Source organism: Neoarius graeffei, chromosome 22, assembly GCF_027579695.1.
Source record: "Neoarius graeffei isolate fNeoGra1 chromosome 22, fNeoGra1.pri, whole genome shotgun sequence".
In the NCBI taxonomy this organism is placed as follows: Eukaryota; Metazoa; Chordata; class Actinopteri; order Siluriformes; family Ariidae; genus Neoarius; species Neoarius graeffei.
Genome location: NC_083590.1, coordinates 15,086,303 through 15,106,975, shown reverse-complemented (window position 1 = coordinate 15,106,975; position 20,673 = coordinate 15,086,303). Strand labels below are relative to the sequence as shown.

Here is a 20,673-nt window from a genome sequence, read left to right as displayed (position 1 = left end):
TTGTTTTATTCTCCTGTATGTTTTCTATAATCTAATCAGTCTCTATGAAATAACAGCAGAGAGGTTTATAATACCAGTGCGTCAGTGTCACAGTCATGGGGTTGGGTTTGATCTTACTCTGTATCTGTGAGGAAGATCTTTTCTATTCTGTCTCCTGCCTTCTGTAAATCACTGGGAACAAAACATTGTTGCTGTTAAAGACAAAAACTTTCATTACTTTAAATCTACAATCTAAACTTTAGCCCTAATTTTACTACAATAATTCTTTGAGTGCATTAACATTTAGAGAGCACATGCTGAATACAACACGACAAAAATATTGTGGAACTGGAGAAAAATATATATATATAAATCTGCCCCAGTTTTAATTTGAGTTTTCTAGATTTTCCTTCCTATATGGTCATTAGGGATGGAACAGAATATCACTCCATCATGCAGAATGAACAGATAATGTGTTTTAAATGGATACAAAAGCAGATGTGTATTTTTCAGAAAGCCGGCCAGAAATGTTCAGAGGTATAAAATCTGTAACTGGATCCAGAATTATACTCCACCCTGGATGATCCACCAGTCCATCATTTTAGGGGCAATTTAGTGACATGTTTTTGGGAGGTGGGAGTTCAGGTTGAGGAAAATGCTGATTTTCATTATTATTAATAAATACTGTTATGTCAGTGATGTGATTTATGGTCAATAGTCATTGTGTTCATATAAAGGGTCTCCATTTTCTATTATATTTTACAGAAACACTCAGACACATCGCTTTTCATGGAGACACGGCCAAGTAACAGTGATCTCAATGGGGCCGGGATTTTAACTGCAGTGTATTATTATTAATAATGGTAGTCGTAGTAGTAATTCCATATTGTTTTTGCTTATATTAGCATTTCTTGCTTCAGCATTTAAAACATTACCTGTAAAATATTTTGACCTTCATAAATGTTTACACTCCTCAAAAGCATTTCCTGAAAGTCTTGCTGAATTAGTAAAGACTAAGAAACTATTATATCATAAAAACTGTACACTAAAATGATAAGAATCATCATATATATTCAATCAAAATAGCTGCTAATGACAGTGTAGCACAGCCTTTAACTGACTTTAACTGTGAGAATTATGGGATGTTACCTGTGGACAGATGAGGGGTTTCCACTGTTAAAGTTCAAAGGAAGAATCATAGACCGATCACTTTTCATGGAGACACAGCTGGGTTCTGGTGAGTCTGATCTCTTCATCTGGAGTTTACTGTACAACATTACAGACAGTCCTTTATATACACCATTTACACTGGTTATTATTAATTATTACTGGTTATTTTAATTATCTTGTGTAACCAGGTGTATATGGGGAAATTGCCTGCTGTCTGCTCCATCCCAGCAGAGGGAGTCATAGGGATCAGCCCTTTGGAGGCAGGCTGATTGGCTAGGAGAGGAAGCCACTTGAACAGGGCGCTATAAGAGTGCCAGTTAAAGCACCGGTAAAGCAGAGGCTATTTCTCGAGGTTGGTTGTTCGGCCTGCTAGCTTGGAACAGATCGGAGATGTGGTATTTCACTGAGGTTAAGCCTCAACTGCGAACATGGGAAAGAATGTTAGCAGTGCGTCTGTGTCGTGGAACTGTTGGGCTGGTTTTGCTGAGGTTGGTTGTTCGGCCTGCTAGCTCGGAACAGATGGGAGACGCGGTATTTCACTGAGGTTAAGCCTCAACTGCGAACATGGGAAAGAATGTTAGCAGAGCATCTGCATCGTGGAACTGTTGGGCTGGTTTTGCTGTGGTGTGTTGTGGTGCATGCATTGCTGGCGTCAGGCCAGAATTATATTGCTGCTACACCAGTTACCAATGGGCAGATAATTGCCGCTCTTCCCCTGTGGTAATTTTAGTATTGTAAGGTCACACCTCCAAGGACCAAATTATTGTTTTTTTCTTTTCTTTTTTTTCTTTTATTTTGTATTGAGAGCCCAGCCTTACTCACTACCCCGTACAGAGCCCAGAGGCCCAGTTTTGATTTGTAGTTTTACACTTATGTATTTTGGTTTGGCCATATAGTGTGTGTAGTGCATACAGGTTGTTGTGTTGCCCTTCTTGAGGGGTGTGTAGCCATTTGCCAGTTGCTGTGCTTCCTTTTTGATGTGTGCAATTTACTAGTTGCTGTGTTGCCTCGCTTATGAAGTTTTTTTCTTCATGATGTGTTATGCCATTGGTTAAGGCCGACCTGGGTATGTTTCGGGAGACTTTGTATTGCTGGTCCTCAATATTTTAACTATGTTTGTACACAATAAAGAAATCATTTGTATTTTTGATAAAATCAGCCTCCGTCTCTTTTTAGTGAACTCTGCGGTAGGGAGGTAGAAGGAGGAGGTAACACTCGTCTTGTTACAATTGACGTAGTCAGCAGGATAGCCTGAGGTTAGGTTTTTTCCTTATTTTTGATTTCTTTGTTTCTTGTTTGTTAATTTGCTTGGGATTTGGAGGTGTGTGCGTTAGGGTTGTGGGGAAAAGCGGTAGTTATCCAGGCGGAGAAGGACAGCGTGGGATACTTTTAAAACTGTGTCCATTTATGGTGCGACTATGTCTATAGCACAAGATGGAATGGAAGACCTGCATGGACTCTTGGACCAAATTCGTCAGCTTCAGGCTGAAAATGAGTGGTTAAAGGCAAAGGAACGGGACAGAAATGATGAGACTGTTGCCACTACCTCTTACAGTGACTCAGGTACAACAGCAGCCGCTGCGGATTTTCCTAGGCAGTTTGCTTCCAGTAATGTGTCAACCCTTGATGCCCAAGCACGTTATGTGTTTGTTCCAAGAGAATGTAAGTGTTCCAAATTTATTGGTAAACTGACTGTTGACCTTGTAACTGTAGACCAATGGATAACAGAAGCACGTAGATGCTTGGAAGCAAGGCCTATGTCTACTGCAGAACAAGTATTTCTCTATGATCATCTTGATGGGGGGGCAAAAGCAGAAGTTGATTTTCATGAGCCCTCTGTTAGAGATACAGCAGAAAAGATTTTAATTTTGAGTGATAATTTCAGTTGTTCCCAATCCTATGTTGCAGCGCAACTTGCCTTTTTCCAGTGCCATCATAAAGATGGCAAGTCCTTGTGTGATTTTTCATATGCTTTGAAAACATTGATGGACGCAGTGATAAAAAAAAAAAAGATACCGGGGGGTATTTTTAACTCTGACAGGGTATTGCGTGATTAATTTGTTGAAAATGTGAATGATATGCTCAGACGAGAGTTCAGGGAGCAGCAGTATTCATTCCCAAAGGTTGTTTGAAACTCCTCCCCATTGTTTGTCCCAGTGCTGCTAACGTGTCCTTACAGTCGGTCCTGTTAGAGCCACCCACCGAAGACACCCATTGCCCTATGTAATTGTTATAAGGGTGTGTGTGTGTGTGTGTGTGTGTGTGTGTGTGTGTGTGTGTGTGTGTGTGTGTAAGTAGTCCTTGCCAGGACAGCAAGTTTGCAGAATCGGGGTGGGTGTAACCAGGTGTATATGGGGAAATTGCCTGCTGTCTGCTCCACCCCAGCAGAGGGAGTCATAGGGATCAGCCCTTTGGAGGCAGGCTGATTGGCTAGGAGAGGAAGCCACTTGAACAGGGCGCTATAAGAGTGCCAGTTAAAGCACCGGTAAAGCAGAGGCCATTTCTCGAGGTTGGTTGTTCGGCCTGCTAGCTCGGAACAGATGGGAGACGCGGTATTTCACTGAGGTTAAGCCTCAACTGCGAACATGGGAAAGAATGTTAGCAGAGCGTCTGCGTCGTGGAACTGTTGGGCTGGTTTTGCTGAGGTTGGTTGTTCAGCCTGCTAGCTCGGAACAGATGGGAGACGCGGTATTTCACTGAGCTTAAGCCTCAACTGCAAACATGGGAAAGAATGTTAGCAGAGCGTCTGCATCGTGGAACTGTTGGGCTGGTTTTGCTGTGGTGTGTTGTGGTGCATGCATTGCTGGCGTCAGGCCAGAATTATATTGCTGCTACACCAGTTACCAATGGGCAGATAATTGCCGCTCTTCCCCTGTGGTAATTTTAGTATTGTAAGGTCACACCTCCAAGGACCAAATTATTGTTTTTTTTCTTTTCTTTTTTTTCTTTTATTTTGTATTGAGAGCCCAGCCTTACTCACTACCCTGTACAGAGCCCAGAGGCCCAGTTTTGATTTGTAGTTTTACACTTATGTATTTTGGTTTGGCCATATAGTGTGTGTAGTGCATACAGGTTGTTGTGTTGCCCTTCTTGAGGGGTGTGTAGCCATTTGCCAGTTGCTGTGCTTCCTTTTTGATGTGTGCAATTTACTAGTTGCTGTGTTGCCTCTCTTATGAAGTTTTTTTCTTCATGATGTGTTATGCCATTGGTTAAGGCTGACCTGGGTATGTTTCGGGAGACTTTGTATTGCTGGTCCTCAATATTTTAACTATATTTGTACACAATAAAGAAATCATTTGTATTTTTGATAAAATCAGCCTCCGTCTCTTTTTAGTGAACTCTGCGGTAGGGAGGTAGAAGGAGGAGGTAACACTCGTCTTGTTACACTTGTTTGCAATTACTCTGACTAAGTGTCACATCCAGATGCACTTTCTGCCTTATCCTGTATGTGACACTGTGAAACACTGAACTGTGCAGTTATTGATCTTAATTACTCTAAAATGTTTAGTGAAAGTATTGTAGCAGCATTAGGACCTAATTAAAGTATCACAAACTGATAAATATCAAAATGCTGATGATGATCTGGGCTGGATAAAGGAATGTGTAACACAGTCTTTCTCTCTACAGTGACTAACTATGAGAATTATGGGATGTTACCTGTGGACAGATGAGGGGTTTCCACTGTTGAAGTTCAAAGGAGGATCCATAGACCGATCACTCTTCATGGAGACACAGCTGGGTTCTGGTGAGTCTGATTTCTTTCTCTGGAGTTTACTGTACAACATTATAAAGGAGGCATGAGACAGAATTTCATTGTCTCGAATATCACAATACAAAATACTGGGAGAGACTAATTTGCTGCTCATCTCATGTATTTTGATATTTCTGTTCAATATTCTTTCTGAGCTCTACCTCTTACATACTAGGTGGCAGCACCAGAGGTCGTAGGCCACAGAGCACAGAGTTGTAGAGTGGAAACCTAACTGCCTCAAAGCACGCTGACTGAACAGTCCAGAAAGTGAAGCTCATCAGAAGGAAGTGTTGTGGCACATGGGGTCAAACCCCAGGCCCACAGCCTCGTTTCATTCAGGCCGCGTGAACTTGGAAACAATAAAACTGAAACAGCCTGTAGAACATGACTGCTTAACATTTTCACACTATCCAGAATTCACAGCAGATCTGTAGTGGAGCCATCTGAAGGTAGTTACAGTAAACCGCTGTATATACATACGCGCACTCCAGTTTCTATCATGGCTGGATTGACCACAGTCTGAAATGCAGGTTAAAATAAACGCCTGGATTTGACACAGGATCTGAGTTTAACACCCCGACTGTATTGATATTGCAGTGGTTTCATTAGCTGCCTTTACAAATCAAAATAAATGTTTTACACTTTAAAATGTAATGTTTTGTGTCGACACCGTCTCATCAGTCTGGTCCTGTGAAGCCTGGATTGGGATGTGATTCGTATCGTGGCTTTAGTGTATTGTCTCATCCGACTACATTTTTAAATTTTATAAGAACATAATTTTACTAACAATGAACAGAATCTGGCATTTTTTTCAAGTGGTGACAACTTTTCATTCTCAGTATAAATTTTTGTTCAGTTTATCTTTTCAGATATCCTCACACCATATTTCAGATATGAACAGTTAATGACAAAAATATTAGAACATGGCAGCTTACCGCTTTTTTGAGGGTGGGGTCACATTATCTGTGTCCAGATCACGGCTCTCCATTTTTGAATATTAGTGTATGGACACACAGCTCATGGACTCACTGCTGATTCCTGAAGACACTGATCTCTTGGAGTGAATGAATTACATTCCTAAAAATCAGTGGAAAAAAATTACAAACATTGTGAAACTTGGAGGAAAAAAAATCTTTCACATCGAATGAACTGCACATGCAAAAGACTCCAAACTTAAGAAGCAGGAGGATTCAGATGAAGAGTAGTTTTAGTGGTTATGCAGTAGCATCATGTCCCATCAGATGCAGAAGACAAGAGTGTGTGTGTGTGTGTGTGTGTGTGTGTGTGTGTGTGTGTGTGTGTCTGTCTGTCTGTCTGTCTGTCTAGACAGGAGGTGAGGTGACCAGTTCAGTAATCAGGGGATTGAGACCTCTGCTGGAAAGGAGGAGACACGGTCTGAAGTCCAAGCAGGTCAGCTGTGACGCCTTCACTAAAGCTGAACCAGGAGGAGACTAAAATCATCTGTAGTTAATAGAAGGGCTACTTTAAGTCTAATCCTACTTTCTCTTTACCAGCATTAAATGGGTTTTAGTTTGAATAAATTCTGATCCAGAAGTCAGTCAGTCTGAAGTCAGTTGCACTAAACAGAGATGATTTCTGTGAGCCTAAAGTAGGGCTGTGTGATATGACTGTTTTACACCGTGAACGATCCATGATCTGTTTTTACTGAGGGATCACATGGACTGTGATACTAAATATATTTTGTCAGTTGTGCTGAAAATGCTGAGACGTGGCATCTTGTTTTCTGAGCCAGACTTTACTCTATTCACTAGTCCAGCTCACGGTCTCCCTGAAAAACACAGGAACAAACCAATAATAACCCAGAGTCAGCAGCTCCTTGGGTTACGTTTCTTCATTTTGTTTCCCATCAGCATGGCCAAGAGCACAGAGAATATGGTGTGTAAAAAAATCCACATCAGTTAAAGGTTCTGACTGCAAAGTTAAATTCTGGGTAAAACGTTGCTGTTGGATTTTCGAGATGTTTCACTGATGCACGCACACACAGTGTATCCTGTGTGGAAACATTTTGCCAAGATAAAAAGTGTCCCATATTTTACGATTCTGGAGATCGCTGAAGCAAGTAAACAACATCACGTGACCACCGTGGGGCGTGTCTGACCTACTTTTAACCAAAACAAGTCAGAATGGGCAAACATGGCGCACTTGGTTCTCCCACTAGTGGAAAAGAAAAGGAAAGCCTGCCAAATGAGTGCAATTGCAAGACAGAGCAAGGTTAGATGACGTGTCATTTTTCTGGAGAGATAACTAAATCATTCTCGCTAGTGCTTTGCTATCTTAGCCTTAGAATGCATGGGCTCGACTCCACGGTAGCAAGTATGGAGTTATACCCCTAATATTTTGATCTTCCAGAGAAAGAAACAAGAATACAGAAGCAGTAACAGAAAATTATATATTCATCTTTTGTTTCGTGGATCTAGTTCAGTTCAATACTTTGCTAAGATGCAAACATCCATGGCCCATGAAGATTTAACCATAAAGCGCACACACACCCCTCCCATAAACAGTGAAACCCTCCGGTGTGACTGCACAGTCGGGAACACAGGGCTCCAGCCACGTCTCTGTGAACGGCAAAGCACAGCAGTTTCTGATTTCCCTCTGGTGTTTAATCCGTGCACGCAGATCATCCAGTCTGTTGTCCAAAGACTGAACATTAGTGAGCAGGATGCTGGGCAGAGGAGACTCCCTGATGCTCTGTCTTGAGCAGGACAGAACTCCAGCACGTTTCCCTCTCTTCCTTTTCCTCCGGCCTTGCACGAGTAAACAAAAGACCCAGGGGAGTGCAATGTCCACAATATCAAAAGTTGGTTTAAAGTCTGAACTGGCTGACGGTCACAACTCCACAAGAGTTTACTGGTCACACTGAATGCATGAGATCACTGCATGTACAAAAAGAACCAGTCATAAAAAGTAAATAAACATTTGCTCTTTCTGGTTTGATCTCCTGCTTCTTAACATACCTATTTTGTTTTGGATTGAGTGCAAATGTCTCCCTTTTTTTCCCCGTTATCCTATAGCTGTTGCCACTGTTGATTTCCCTTTCTCCACACGATGCTTTTTCCTCCGATTTTGAGAATTTGATGCTCGCTTCAACAGTTTCTTTTCTGACTGCTTCTTTTGTGAGTTTGTCCACTCTCTCGTTCCCCTGGATGCCTGAATGTGCTGGGACCCAAATGAATGTGATATTTTTCCCCTGATTAACCATTCTTGAACTGGTAAACAGGATTTCATAAAGCAGATCTTGATGACTTCTGGTTGAACCTGTCTTCATGCTTGTAAGTGCTGACACGGAATCATTACAGATGAATATATTTTTGCAGTTTACCTGTTTACATTGTAGCATGTAGGAATGAGAACAGAGTAGTTCTGGCATTTGTTTCCCTCTTTCTATTTTTCCCCTCCTCCTGTGTATGTGCTGTCTTTAGCACGGACGTGATTGGTCCGTAATTAGGCATTGGTCCTTGTCAGCTAGCTTTCCTCTCACGTTAGTTTTAAGCTGTGTGGTTGGCGGCGTTTTAGCTCCGAGTTGTGTTGGCTCTGAGCTGAGTTAGCTGTGGCGTTTGGGTGGTGTTTTCATAAGTAAGGTATGCTTGCAGTTTCGCTTTCTTTTATCAGGGGAAGCCTGTGTTGGGTACATTTGAGCACTAAATTTACATTGTTTGGTTAGCCTAGGGAGGAGTACCCGGGAGCTTTCTCCCCACGCTTGCGGCATTTTCCACTACCTGGTGCCAGGGCCGTTGACAGCTTTGGCTGGGCCCCGGACAAAATAATCTGAGTGGGCCCCCCCCAAATAATCTGAGTGACCCCCCCCACACACACACACACATACACGTGCACGCACATCGCCACACAGCAACCACCCACACCCAACCCCTCTTTTCACAGTCTCCATTCACTCCAACCCTTAAATAACAGGTATTCCAAGCCCATTATTACAGTCAACCATTTTATTTCAACATTTCAACATATTTACAGTTTGAACATTTCCTTAGTCTGCAACTATTCAGGTGCGAAATGCAATGCGCCGGACTTTTGCTGTGGCAAAGTCGTCAATAAGGTCATTGAAGTCCAGCTTCTTTGCAAGTTCGCGCTCTATAGAGAGCATAGCCAGCCCATTGAGCCTCTCCTGTGACATGTTTGAGCGCAGGTAGTTGATAAACCAAAATGATTGTTTACGGGATGGAACTGGGCCTTAATGAGAACGGAGTTATGGCTTTCCCAAAATCTGAACATAGAAGCATCACCACTAGTGATGTGTACAGTGAGTTTTTCAGTGTATTTTTTTTGTCTTGTTTTTCATAAACATCCTTTCCGTACTCGATTTAGAATGTTACAAAAAAAATTGACACCCTCCCAACCACGTAACATTAGCCTATCTGACCTGGGGGCTGACACGTTTATTACGGATAAACCAAAAGGATTACAATGTTCCCTGGATATAGAACTGGACCGAGAAGATTTCAAAATCTTAACGTGTAAGCAACAACAATAAAACAGAGGTTGTTTAATTCATTTAGGGCTTATTAGGCTACTTTCATTAATTGAGCTTTTCATACAGGCCTATCATTTTTCACTTGAGCAAGGGAATTGTTTGAAGAGTATCCAGTCTAAGCGAAAGTTTAATGTTTTGCAACAGACTAACCTCAAAACACCCCATTTATAGCCCATTCGTTACATTAAACTCTATCTAGCTGGCAATTTCACATGCCATTGTATCTACATGGGATGATTTCCAACAAAATAAGGTTTAATTAACAAGAGGCAGCGTTCCACGGGCTTTCAGCTAACCGGAGTCCAGCTCAGCGCAGCTCAGCAAGCGTGCCTAAAACATTTGGATATGATTGCGGGCCAATGTGCTATTCTTTGCTTCATTGAGATATATGCAACACAGTGTTATTAAACCGATATGTTTATGAAATAATTCAATGCCCTGTGCATTTCAGTGTTCACTCAGTGTATCCTGCTATCCCCTACTTTATAATTATGAATGGCGCGTTGCGCGTGCTGGGGTTACATTACGGGGCTGGAAAAAAGTTATCTATGTCTTACCTGGCTCAGCTGCCCCACTGCCTTCACCACCTGCTGCATCATCTGAATCTTTTCTAAAATATCTATGCAGTGAGCCCCTGAGGCTCTTGGCTTCTTCATCTCTTTTTCTCTTTTCTTTTCTTTGCTCCTGACTTGTGCATGTTGGCAAACGGGCTCGCACGCTTATTGTCGAAGCGTTATGATGGAATAGTGCCGTGTTATTTGGCGCCTTAATCAAAGACCAAACCAGTTCTGCATTAGGGTTGGTAGGTGGGTTCTTGAATCTATTTTCAAAGACAATAAAGGCAAAAGAACCAGAAATCATTCATTGAATGCAAATATAGCACATTTTTCTCCCCCAAATCAACACATTTTGAAATGAAACAATGATTAATGGCATCTTCATGAGGGACCATTTCTGGGCCCCCCCTCATGCCTGGGCCTGGGACAAAATACCCGGTTGTCCCCCCCTGTCGACGGCCCTGCCTGGTGCAGGAATGTTGTTCGTGCTCAATGAGGTATGCTAACGTTGTATGCCGTAGTATCAATCTGTTTTATATTTATCTTTGGTGTGGTAATATTTAGTATTTTCTCTCTGTGTAACTAGTGGCGGTCTGAGTAGTGGGGTTGTCTCCGGAGCCTTTCAGACTGTGTGTGTGTGTGTGTAACGTAATATAGCTATAGGTATGTTGCAAATCATGTGAGAAATAGTGTTGTTTTATTACATTTTTTGGTATTAGTAGTTATTTACATGGGGCATGAACCAACTTTATGGTGAAGTTGCACTAACATTTGGTATGGGTGTTTTAAACACTGACTATGTGCAATAACTGACTGTGTATAATAACTGTTAATGTTTGGTATGTTTTTGTTCTTTTTGCTTTTCTGTTTAGATTCCTTTGCTGCGCTGTTCAGCTGCTGTTCTCTTTTAAGTTATTTTTTATTTTACTGAATGTATGAAGTGAGTGTATGGTGCTAGCTGCTGCTGCTGCTGCATTTTTATTTTCTGTTTTTTTTTTTTTGTAGTGGTTTCCCCCCCCTCCCCCCGTCCTGGTGGCCAGAGGGATGAGTAACTGATTTGAACAGTGATCCACACACTGTAAGCCCGGACTTTGTATTTAATTAAATGTTTTAATTACAATGTACGTAAAAATTTAAGTTTTATTGCATTACTAAAAAATATTAAGTATATTCTACTAATTTGTACACATAGTCAAAAGTGTTAATAAGTTTAAGTTGAATGGCCTTAAAATTCTAAGTTTTAGTCATGACCACACCTCTTTTTTAATCTGCGCAGAGTTGTGAAGCCGCCATTTTAACTTTCACAGATCAGCAGCAGTTACGTGAGGTTTGGTAAAATTCAGAGTGAGCTTCAGCCAACGTTTCTTCTCTGAACTTAGTATTTTGGATCCTGACTGTCGGTGGGAATGTTTGTTTTAACTTTAAGAGCAGTGGAAATCGCGTGTTTGACAGTTACAGGTGGTATTTTACCAATTTCACGTCATTTTCATCTGTTGGCTAAGTTGCTTTTGTCACTGTGGAGAGCAGGGGCGTAGGCAGAAATTTGTAATACTGTGGACCTCTATGAAATAGAGTGGACCCCATTGTAAGCGGGGGGTCTGGGGGTCCTCCCCCAGAAAAAAATTGTATTTCTTAGATGCAATTTCCTGCATTCTAACCAATTTTAGGGTGAATATATTAGCAAATCCCATCTGATTCACAGCCCTCTGATTAATGGCAAGATTAAGAATTGTGTCAAGTTTCAGCTCAGATCTTTTGTTTTGAAATACAGGACGATTCCGTATTGTAAGGGTGTAAGAATATAATCCTGAATACTCCTAAACCTACTCTTGTAAATGCGCGGCCCAAGGGTGACTGTCGTGTAGTGTAGCAGTTTAGGGTTAACTTTAGGCCAGAGATAATACGTGCTGCTCTGTACATTTTGTACTTTCGTATGTTCTGTTCCTATTTCATATCCTGGTCAACTCACCATATAAGGAGTTGTTTTATTATACATGAAAGAGCAGACCATACACCCCCTAGAACAGGAGGAACCAGGAATGTGGTTTCAGTGAAACTAGAAGGTACAGAGAAAAGCAAAAGAGTATGTTCTCGCGGTTATTGAACTGTGCATAACTCCTGTGTGACCTTGATACTGAGTGTGCAAAACACATTCCATAACTTTCTACTGCTGATACTCCCTATGCAGAAGTGTGTATATATACGCCCTGACGCAGCTATGTGTCAGGACACGCAGAGAATAAACCAGATCGATTTAACTCATGTGGTTCGCTCTCTTCTTGTCCTCGGAGATCTCCTGGTAACGCATCTGAACAGCACGCAGCGCAATCTTAACAATTTGGTGACCCCGACGTGATACTCTCAATCAGGTAAGACATGTTTGATTGACTACCTGGTTGGAAGTAGTTCCGTAGTGCCCTAAGGAGGGCTTTGTTTTCCCTGGTTCGAGTCCAGGAAGAGCGCGCTATAGAAATTTGTGTAGTGCCCTAAGGAGGGCTTTGTTTTCCCTGGTTCGAGTCCAGGAAGAGCGTGCTATAGAAATTTAGATAAATATCTGCTGTTTGTTTCTGTTCAGATCCGTTTGCTTTAATGTACGATGGGGGGCTCGTATCCTAAACCTGAGGTCACAGACACCCCAGCGGAATGGATGAATAAGTGTGGTTTAGGCTATTACGTTACGCCGTGGCTGGACAATTTGGCTGGGTGGACGGAGGCAAATCCTCAGATTCCATCGTATCCCCGTGATGGGACGTTTAATCCAGGCTTTCTTGCTTCAGCGCACCGTATGATTTATGAAAGCTTAGGCGATCCGGATTGGGACCGCCCTTATATGCGCGCAGGGTATGATAAATGGTTTGACATGAAGAAGGTATGGGATAAATCAAAGGGTGTTTACACCCCGAGACCTGTTTTAAAGGCTATTCTAAAACCAAAACTTTCTCAGTTAACCTCCCATCTAAAAGCGAGGGAGGAATAGTTACGTCCCACTCATTCCTCATCTCATATACATGTCCAGTAAATTTGTTAGCACATGATTTAATGTGCAAATTAGAAGTAAATCTCACATCCACTCCAGATGGACTAACTATTGAAGTAAGTGAAATGTGCGGTGTGCAGTATGGGTTTGGAAGCCCTCTGTATGTGTATGTCTGGCAGCTCTGTTCAGATCAGCTCGCACATTTGAACACCTCATCAGTTGACACAGATTATATGATGAGGAGCGTTTGCTCGAAATAGTCGATGTGTTGCAACCTAGAAATGACGTCGCTATGAATATAAAGGAAGAAATAGCTCCGGCTCAGGAAGGTGGCCGTCCGCGTCAGCGCACCGTGTCGACATTTTTTTTGGAGGGACACACCGAATGCTTTGCAGCTCCTGCGTGAGCAGTTAACTAGGTATTTACTGGCTATGAAACAAGCGAACCGTGATCTGTCGCAGGTTACTAACTGTAAACAGGAAAAGTCAGAAGTGACGTCGGCTTTTTGGAAACGTTTTGGTGAAGTTTGGCAGCACCTGGGTGGGTTAGAATTGGACATGACTCAACCCAATCCAATGTTCCTGTCCACCTTTTTATCTAACTGCCGCCCTGAGGTTCAGAACGTTTTGAAACATCACTTGAGCGATAGGACTCATTTGGTCCTTCGCCAAGCGGGTGAACGGTTGAGGACAATGGAAAGTGATGGGTTGTTAGATTGTAAGACTAATAAAGCATGTTTATCTGTGGCCCCACAGGGCCCCGGGTCGTATCGTCATAATAATGACAAAACACGCACCGGGCCTCGCACATGGTCGGGTGGGAACCGGAAGAAAACAGGCAGGTGCCACTATTGTGGAAAGGAGGGCCACTGGATGAGGGAATGCTATGCGCGGCGGAGGGATGAGCAGAGTAGGACGGGAGAATTAGGGGATGTGTTGCAAGGCCAGAATCCCGGACCTAAGGGCTATCGGCAGAATAACGGACAGGACCAGCGCTATCACGCCCCGCTATAGGGCTGCCCCCAGGGTACGGAATCCACAGCCGTTGCCATGTTAAATCTCTCTTTTAGCTCTCCTCGTAACGCGGAGCTCCCTCTTGTGCCTCTGTGTTTGGCAGGAAGGGAGTATCCGTTTATACTTGATACTGGGGCCACTATGTCCTCAGTAGGGAGGGATTATGAGGGTCCTTTATCTACACGGTTTGTTAGCTCTGTGGGGATAGAAGGGGTTCCTTTTGACTCTAGTTGTACACCACCCTTACCTGTCATCTGCACTCTGGACCCTTCATTGCGTTTTTCACACTCTTTCATTTTTATGCCAGAGTGCCCTTTTAATCTTTTAGGTCGCGACCTCATGAGTCTTCTCGGACTCTCGATCTCCTTTAGCGGCTCACACATGATTGTTGATACTCCGGACGGTGCTCCGCCTGATGTTTTTGCTCTATCCAGTTCTGTGCTGCCACATAACATTCTGAACGCTGCTTGTACGTCCCAAGCTCTTTCCCCTGTTCTCTCTGCTCTTCCTAACACCCTGTGGGCGGATCATAAGGACGATGTGGGCTCTGTGAGCTGCTCTCCGTATGAAGCTGTTATTAAACACTCTACACCTGTTTATGTTAAACAATACCCTCTGTCTCCTAGTAAGCTCGATGGTATTGACAATATTCTACAATCTCTTTTGCAGCAAGGTGTCGTGGTTCCTTGTGTCAGCCCGTATAACACCCCAGTGAACCCGGTCCCAAAACCGGATGGCACATGGCGCCTCACTCAAGATCTACGTAAAATAAATGAACTCATCGTTCCCGTGGCTCCAGTGGTCCCTGACGTTCCTTCTCTTATGTCTTCTATTCCGTGTGACCATGCTTATTTTTCTGTGATTGATTTGTGCTCTGCCTTTTTCAGTGTTCCTGTGGGCCATGAGACTCAGCCCCTGTTTGCTTTCACACACAGGGGAAGACAATACACGTGGACGCGGTTGCCACAGGGTTTCATTGACTCACCGGCGGTCTTCACTGCCGTATTGCGGGACGCGCTGGCTGATCCCTGTCTTCCCCGGGGCTCCACGGTGCTCCAGTACGCGGATGATCTTCTGGTAACGGCGGAGGATCAAGACGCTTGTGCTGCCGCCACATTGTCTCTCCTCACACTCCTGGCGCAGAAGGGTTTCAAGGTCTCCCGCACGAAGTTGCAGTTTTGCCTCACAACTGTTCGCTACTTGGGACATGACCTCTCCCAGGGTTCCAGGAGGCTTAGCCCGGAACGCGTTCAAGTCATTATGGACACTCAGGTACCTGCAACCAAGCACGCTCTCATGGCATTTCTGGGCCTCATCAATTACTGTCGTCAATGGATCCCTGACTGTTCAATCTATGACAAGTGTTTGCGTTCAGCTATAAGTCACTCAGATCCTTTGACTCAGCCCCTGGTCTGGACTGAGGACATGCTAACGGCCTTAAAGGCTCTGAAGCAAGCTTTGTGCTCCGCCCCTGCTCTCGGGCTGCCGAACTATCGTTTGCCGTTTCACCTGTATGTGTGCAATCAGAAGGGGACCGCCTCTGGGGTGCTGGCTCAGGAGCACGGGGGGGGCATGCGACCTTGCGCGTTTCTGTCTAAAACTCTTGACGCTGTGGCACAAGGGCTTCCTGGCTGTCTTAGGGCTGTTGCTGCGTGTGCTCTCATGGTCACGGACGCTGAAAAACTTGTTTTGTCGCATCCGCTCATTTTACACACTTCACATGACGTCGTGTACATTCTGCGGAATCTTAGCACTCAGCATTTGTCTGCTCAGCGTCGCTCTGGCTATGAGTTTATTCTTTTGGCCACAGAGCATCTCACTGTTAAGCCCTCCTCGTCGTTTGATTCTGTCGCCCACGCTCTTCAGCGTCTTCTTAACTCACAGGATGACGATGTTGCGTTTGACTCACATGACTGTCTTTCTAATATCGTTTTTGAGACTAGCATCCGCCCAGACTTACACTCCACCCCTCTTTCTACAGGCGATTCTCTTTTTGTAGATGGTTCCTGTTCCCGCCCTGCGGATGGTGTGTTCCTGTGTGGTTACTCTGTCTGTCGCCTCCCTGATGAAATTGTTGAAGCTCATTCTTTGCCTTTTTCTTCTGCTCAGGCTGCGGAGCTCTATGCTTTGACTCGCGCATGTATTTTGGCTCAAGACACAGACGTTACTATTTACACCGACTCACGCTACGCTTTCGGCGTGGCGCACGACTTCGGCCGCATTTGGGCGTCTCGGGGGTTTACGACAGCCGACGGTAAGCCCATTTCTCATTCTTCACTTGTTACTGATTTAATCACCGCCTGTCTCCTTCCGTGCACGTTGGCCATTGTTAAGACACGCGCGCACACAAGAGGGGACTCATTTGAAGTAAAGGGCAATTCATTCGCTGATCGAGTCGCTAAAGCTGCGGCCGCATCCGGTGTCCTGCCTCCAGGCTTTAATTGCGCTTTAGTTTCTACTGATCGCATGGTTAGCGCTGTCTTACCTGACATAGATCTCATTTCTATCCAGGCCTCGGCCTCTGTGGCAGATACACAGTTCTGGGACGCCCAGGGCGCGACAGAGAAGAGTGGCGTTTTGCTTGACGCACAGGGCCGTCTTTGTTTACCTCGTCACTGTACTCCCTTTCTCGTCCGCGAGTTCCATGGTCCCACTCATCGCGGCCGAAGAGGGGTAGTGGAGGATATGAACAGAACATTCTGCATCAATAATTTGCACACAGACGCACACAACATTCTGGACAAGTGTTTAACGTGCGCCCAGAATAATCTATCTAAACCAGGCGCGGTACATCAGCACCTTCCCATACCCGACACGCCTTTCCAAGAATGGCAGATCGACTTCACTCACATGCCAAAGCAGGGCCCGTTCAAATACCTTTTGGTCATGATTGACAAATTTTCACGGTGGATTGAGGCTTTCCCGTGTAGCAAAGAGAACGCCCGAACAGCAGTGAACAAACTTACACAGGAAATTATCCCACGTTACGGTCTTCCGGTAGGAATTGACTCTGATAAGGGAACGCCGTTCACCTCTAAGGTAACGCAGGAGCTATGTAAAGACCTCAAGATCAATTGGCGTTTTCATATCCCATACCATCCACAGTCCTCTGGCATTGTGGAGCGTGCGAATAGAACAATTAAGGGTAAGTTGCGTAAGGCTATGCAAGACGCAGGCACGAAAAATTGGGTCCAAGTTTTACCGTTGGTCCTCGCTGATATGCGCATGACTGCTCAGGTCGCTCTCGACAATTTATCTCCGTACGAGCTCGTCATGGGACGCCCCTTTCCTGTCCCTTGGCGTAGAGGCATGCAGGTTATAGGAACGGGTGATCTTGAAGTACATCTCAGCGAGTACGCGGTGGGTCTCATGCGGGTGCTGGATGAGTATTGGGCGAGAGTAAATTCCAAAAAGCCTCCCATTCCAGAGGCACACACTCACCCCTTTGAGGTAGGGGACAGAGTTTTAGTAAAGAGATTCGCTAAACTAAACGCTCCCATGGAGGAGTCACCCTACAGTGGGCCCACCGATGTACTCGCTGTAACTCGCACGGCTGTACTAACGGACCTTTTTCCACAGTGGATCCATGCCAGCAGAATAAAGAAGGCTCCAATGTAATAGAAATCTATATTGTTGATGCTTAACAGATTTTTGTGTTTCAGAAAGTTGCTGTGACAATAGCTGACGGCCTTTTCAGGGATCCCCTTCCAGCATCTGGAGCAATCCAGTTTCGGCTGATCTACAAAGAGGGGATGGTTGGTGAGTCTTGCAAAGTTCTGGGCTGAAGAGTCTGAAAAGCACGGGAGCCTGTGATATTTTTCGCCGTCTGCACCCTGTGAGCATTAGAGAACAAAGTCAGTGACCAGTATGACTTTCTTCATCATCGTGCTGATCTCAACGCTTGGGGCAGGGTTACCCGCACAAGCAATACACCGGGACCCAAGGGATAACGAGTTTTGGAAATATATAAACTTCACTGTAAAAACATCAATGAATATGAGTATACCTTGTTATGTGTGTTCTTTGTTACCCCATGACAGCAGCGATCCTTTTCCAGTCCGAATAGCCCCATCTAACTATTCTAAGGTTAATATGACATGGCTCAGCCTGTGGCCCTCGTATACTCAAATTAAGGTTTTCCTGACAGACAATACAGACCCAGAGGTAAGGTTGTCAATACACTGGGGTGTGAATAATACTCTGGGCTTGCGTCAGAGTATTAAAGAGGGGATTGTAAGAATATAATCCTGAATACTCCTAAACCTACTCTTGTAAATGCGCGGCCCAAGGGTGACTGTCGTGTAGTGTAGCAGTTTAGGGTTAACTTTAGGCCAGAGATAATACGTGCTGCTCTGTACATTTTGTACTTTCGTATGTTCTGTTCCTATTTCATATCCTGGTCAACTCACCATATAAGGAGTTGTTTTATTATACATGAAAGAGCAGACCATACACCCCCTAGAACAGGAGGAACCAGGAATGTGGTTTCAGTGAAACTAGAAGGTACAGAGAAAAGCAAAAGAGTATGTTCTCGCGGTTATTGAACTGTGCATAACTCCTGTGTGACCTTGATACTGAGTGTGCAAAACACATTCCATAACTTTCTACTGCTGATACTCCCTATGCAGAAGTGTGTATATATACGCCCTGACGCAGCTATGTGTCAGGACACGCAGAGAATAAACCAGATCGATTTAACTCATGTGGTTCGCTCTCTTCTTGTCCTCGGAGATCTCCTGGTAACGCATCTGAACAGCACGCAGCGCAATCTTAACAAAGGGACAGTTGACAACCCTACCCTTTCACCCCCCTATTTTGCTTACTTTAAAAAAAAAACAAAAAAAACAAACCTACATTATAGACAACGGGTCTTTATTCGCTATTGTTTTGTAACGGCATTATCATCATTGTCCACATCTGTTTCTTCTGATTTCGATCTTTTTGGCTTATTAAAGAAAGAGGACAGCGATGTCTGTTTAGACATTTTCTGTTTAAGTTAGCGCAGCTAAACTAGCATTCTAGGTCAGCGATGACTTCCGTTTTTTGGCATAGCAACGGATGTTTGCTTCTTGCCGCTTATCAAAAACGCGGGCATTAGCCAATCAAAATGATTATAGAGAAAAAAAAACACTGACAAAAATATAATTTCTGTAAATAGTTGTAACATTATACTTAATTCAAAGTGTTTTGTTTCGTGTTACATTATTGTTATCCTGCTGTTCATTGAATTTCACGTTAAAAACACCTCCTCTATGGTGGGCGAGCCAGCTGTCAATCAAGTTGGACACCTCCGATAGGGTGGGCCAGCCGTCAATCATAGTGGCACCGGCCCACTGTTGCCCTTATGTGCCTACGCCACTGGTGGAGAGCTCTCTGGATTTGGAATGGGACACTTTTGAAAACTTTTCGGATAATGTAAGTATACAGCACAACCATATCATAGGTTTAATCATTATATATTGTACGATTAAGTAGCTAACGTTAGAATTGACGTTCTTCCCCTATTAGCTAAGTGCTCACTAGCTGTTAGCTGCATTGAACACCCGACCTACAGCACAGAAAACGCGGTCTTCCACGCTGCGCAGCACAAGGGAGAAGGAGAGAGAAAGGAAGGCGACGGTCCGTTGGTGCATCATTGTTCACTCAATTTGGTAAGTGCTGTTGCATTTTGAGACGACCATGAACAGAAATGGGCTAGGTTAGTTCATTATTCGGATCAAACAAAGCGAAATGGCGTAGTTAATTGGAAGTTTAATTAAATGTTTTAGCCCAAGTTTTTTGTTAAATCTTGGTTATTCCAAAAAGTGCACTCAAACCCCTTTAAGTTTCCTTAGTTGCCAAGTTACCAAACAGACAGTTTTGGAATTAGCACTTGCAACACTCAGATCCAAATATGACCAGTCTTTATTGTCCTTTCAATAATTACATTCAGTTCACTTATTATCTGAGGCTTTTCATTTTAAATATCTAACTGGTATAATTGTGTCCTGTACTGTCAATCTTTCTCTTGTCAGGATGCAACTTGCAAGGACTTATACAGTCAGACTCCAGTGGGAATCCTCTGCATTGATGAAGAAAGTCCTCAGCTGAACCCGTCCAGAGTAGGAATCATCCTGGAAGGCAGTGTGGTGATGGACGAGCTGCCCAACCTTCCTCAGGCCTTCTGTGTCCTTTTTGGGCTGATATACAGTACGCCCTACACCTGGATTATCCAAAGTACATGAAAAACACTTTTTACTTTGTCCAGCAGGTGATGTTCAACCTGGGTAAAAGTGAGCTGGCACCCAAAATTCAGACTCTGAAAAATCAGCTTGAAGTCTAAGGGGTTTCAAGTAGTTATGCTACTGTTCCAGATGCTACTGTATGCTACTGTTCCAGATACAGTATTCTGCTGTTCCAGATATCAGGTGCTTAGTTTTTAATGTTGCTCTTTTAGATAAGTGCGCTGCCGTTTGTGCGCTGTTTTCACTTTGTCTGATGATGTGGGCAGTGATATCATGGGTTAATGATCCAGTTACTGTCATTTGTTTGGATTTATTTGGACATGTTATTTGGTTAAGTAGGTTTTTGGTGTGTCAGTTCATCACTATTGCTTACCTTTTCCATCCTCTCTCTCTCTCTCTCTCTCTCTCTCTGCCCTCCTGTCTCTCTCTCCCTCTCTCTCTGAAAGTAAATATTTCTGTTAGTGAAAATCTTATATAGTATATGCATATTTT

The 20,673-nt window shown here is 43.7% G+C and overlaps 2 protein-coding genes across 2 annotated transcripts in view; both read right to left on the bottom strand.

The window, feature by feature from the left end:
- Positions 1-20,673, bottom strand: part of LOC132870287 (NACHT, LRR and PYD domains-containing protein 12-like) — a 361,706-nt gene that overhangs the window by 240,160 nt on the left and 100,873 nt on the right. The gene's annotated exons all lie outside the window — the stretch shown is intronic.
- The window catches only part of LOC132870703 (NACHT, LRR and PYD domains-containing protein 12-like), a 64,388-nt gene that overhangs the window by 41,525 nt on the left and 2,190 nt on the right, over positions 1-20,673 (bottom strand). The window contains exons 2-5 of the mRNA XM_060904502.1: positions 5,836-5,977; positions 4,807-4,923; positions 1,129-1,245; positions 118-171 (exon numbers count right to left, since the gene is read on the bottom strand). Coding sequence (XP_060760485.1) covers positions 118-171; positions 1,129-1,245; positions 4,807-4,923; positions 5,836-5,888 — 341 coding nt within the window. The 5' untranslated portion in view covers positions 5,889-5,977. The remainder of the gene's footprint in view (positions 1-117; positions 172-1,128; positions 1,246-4,806; positions 4,924-5,835; positions 5,978-20,673) is intronic.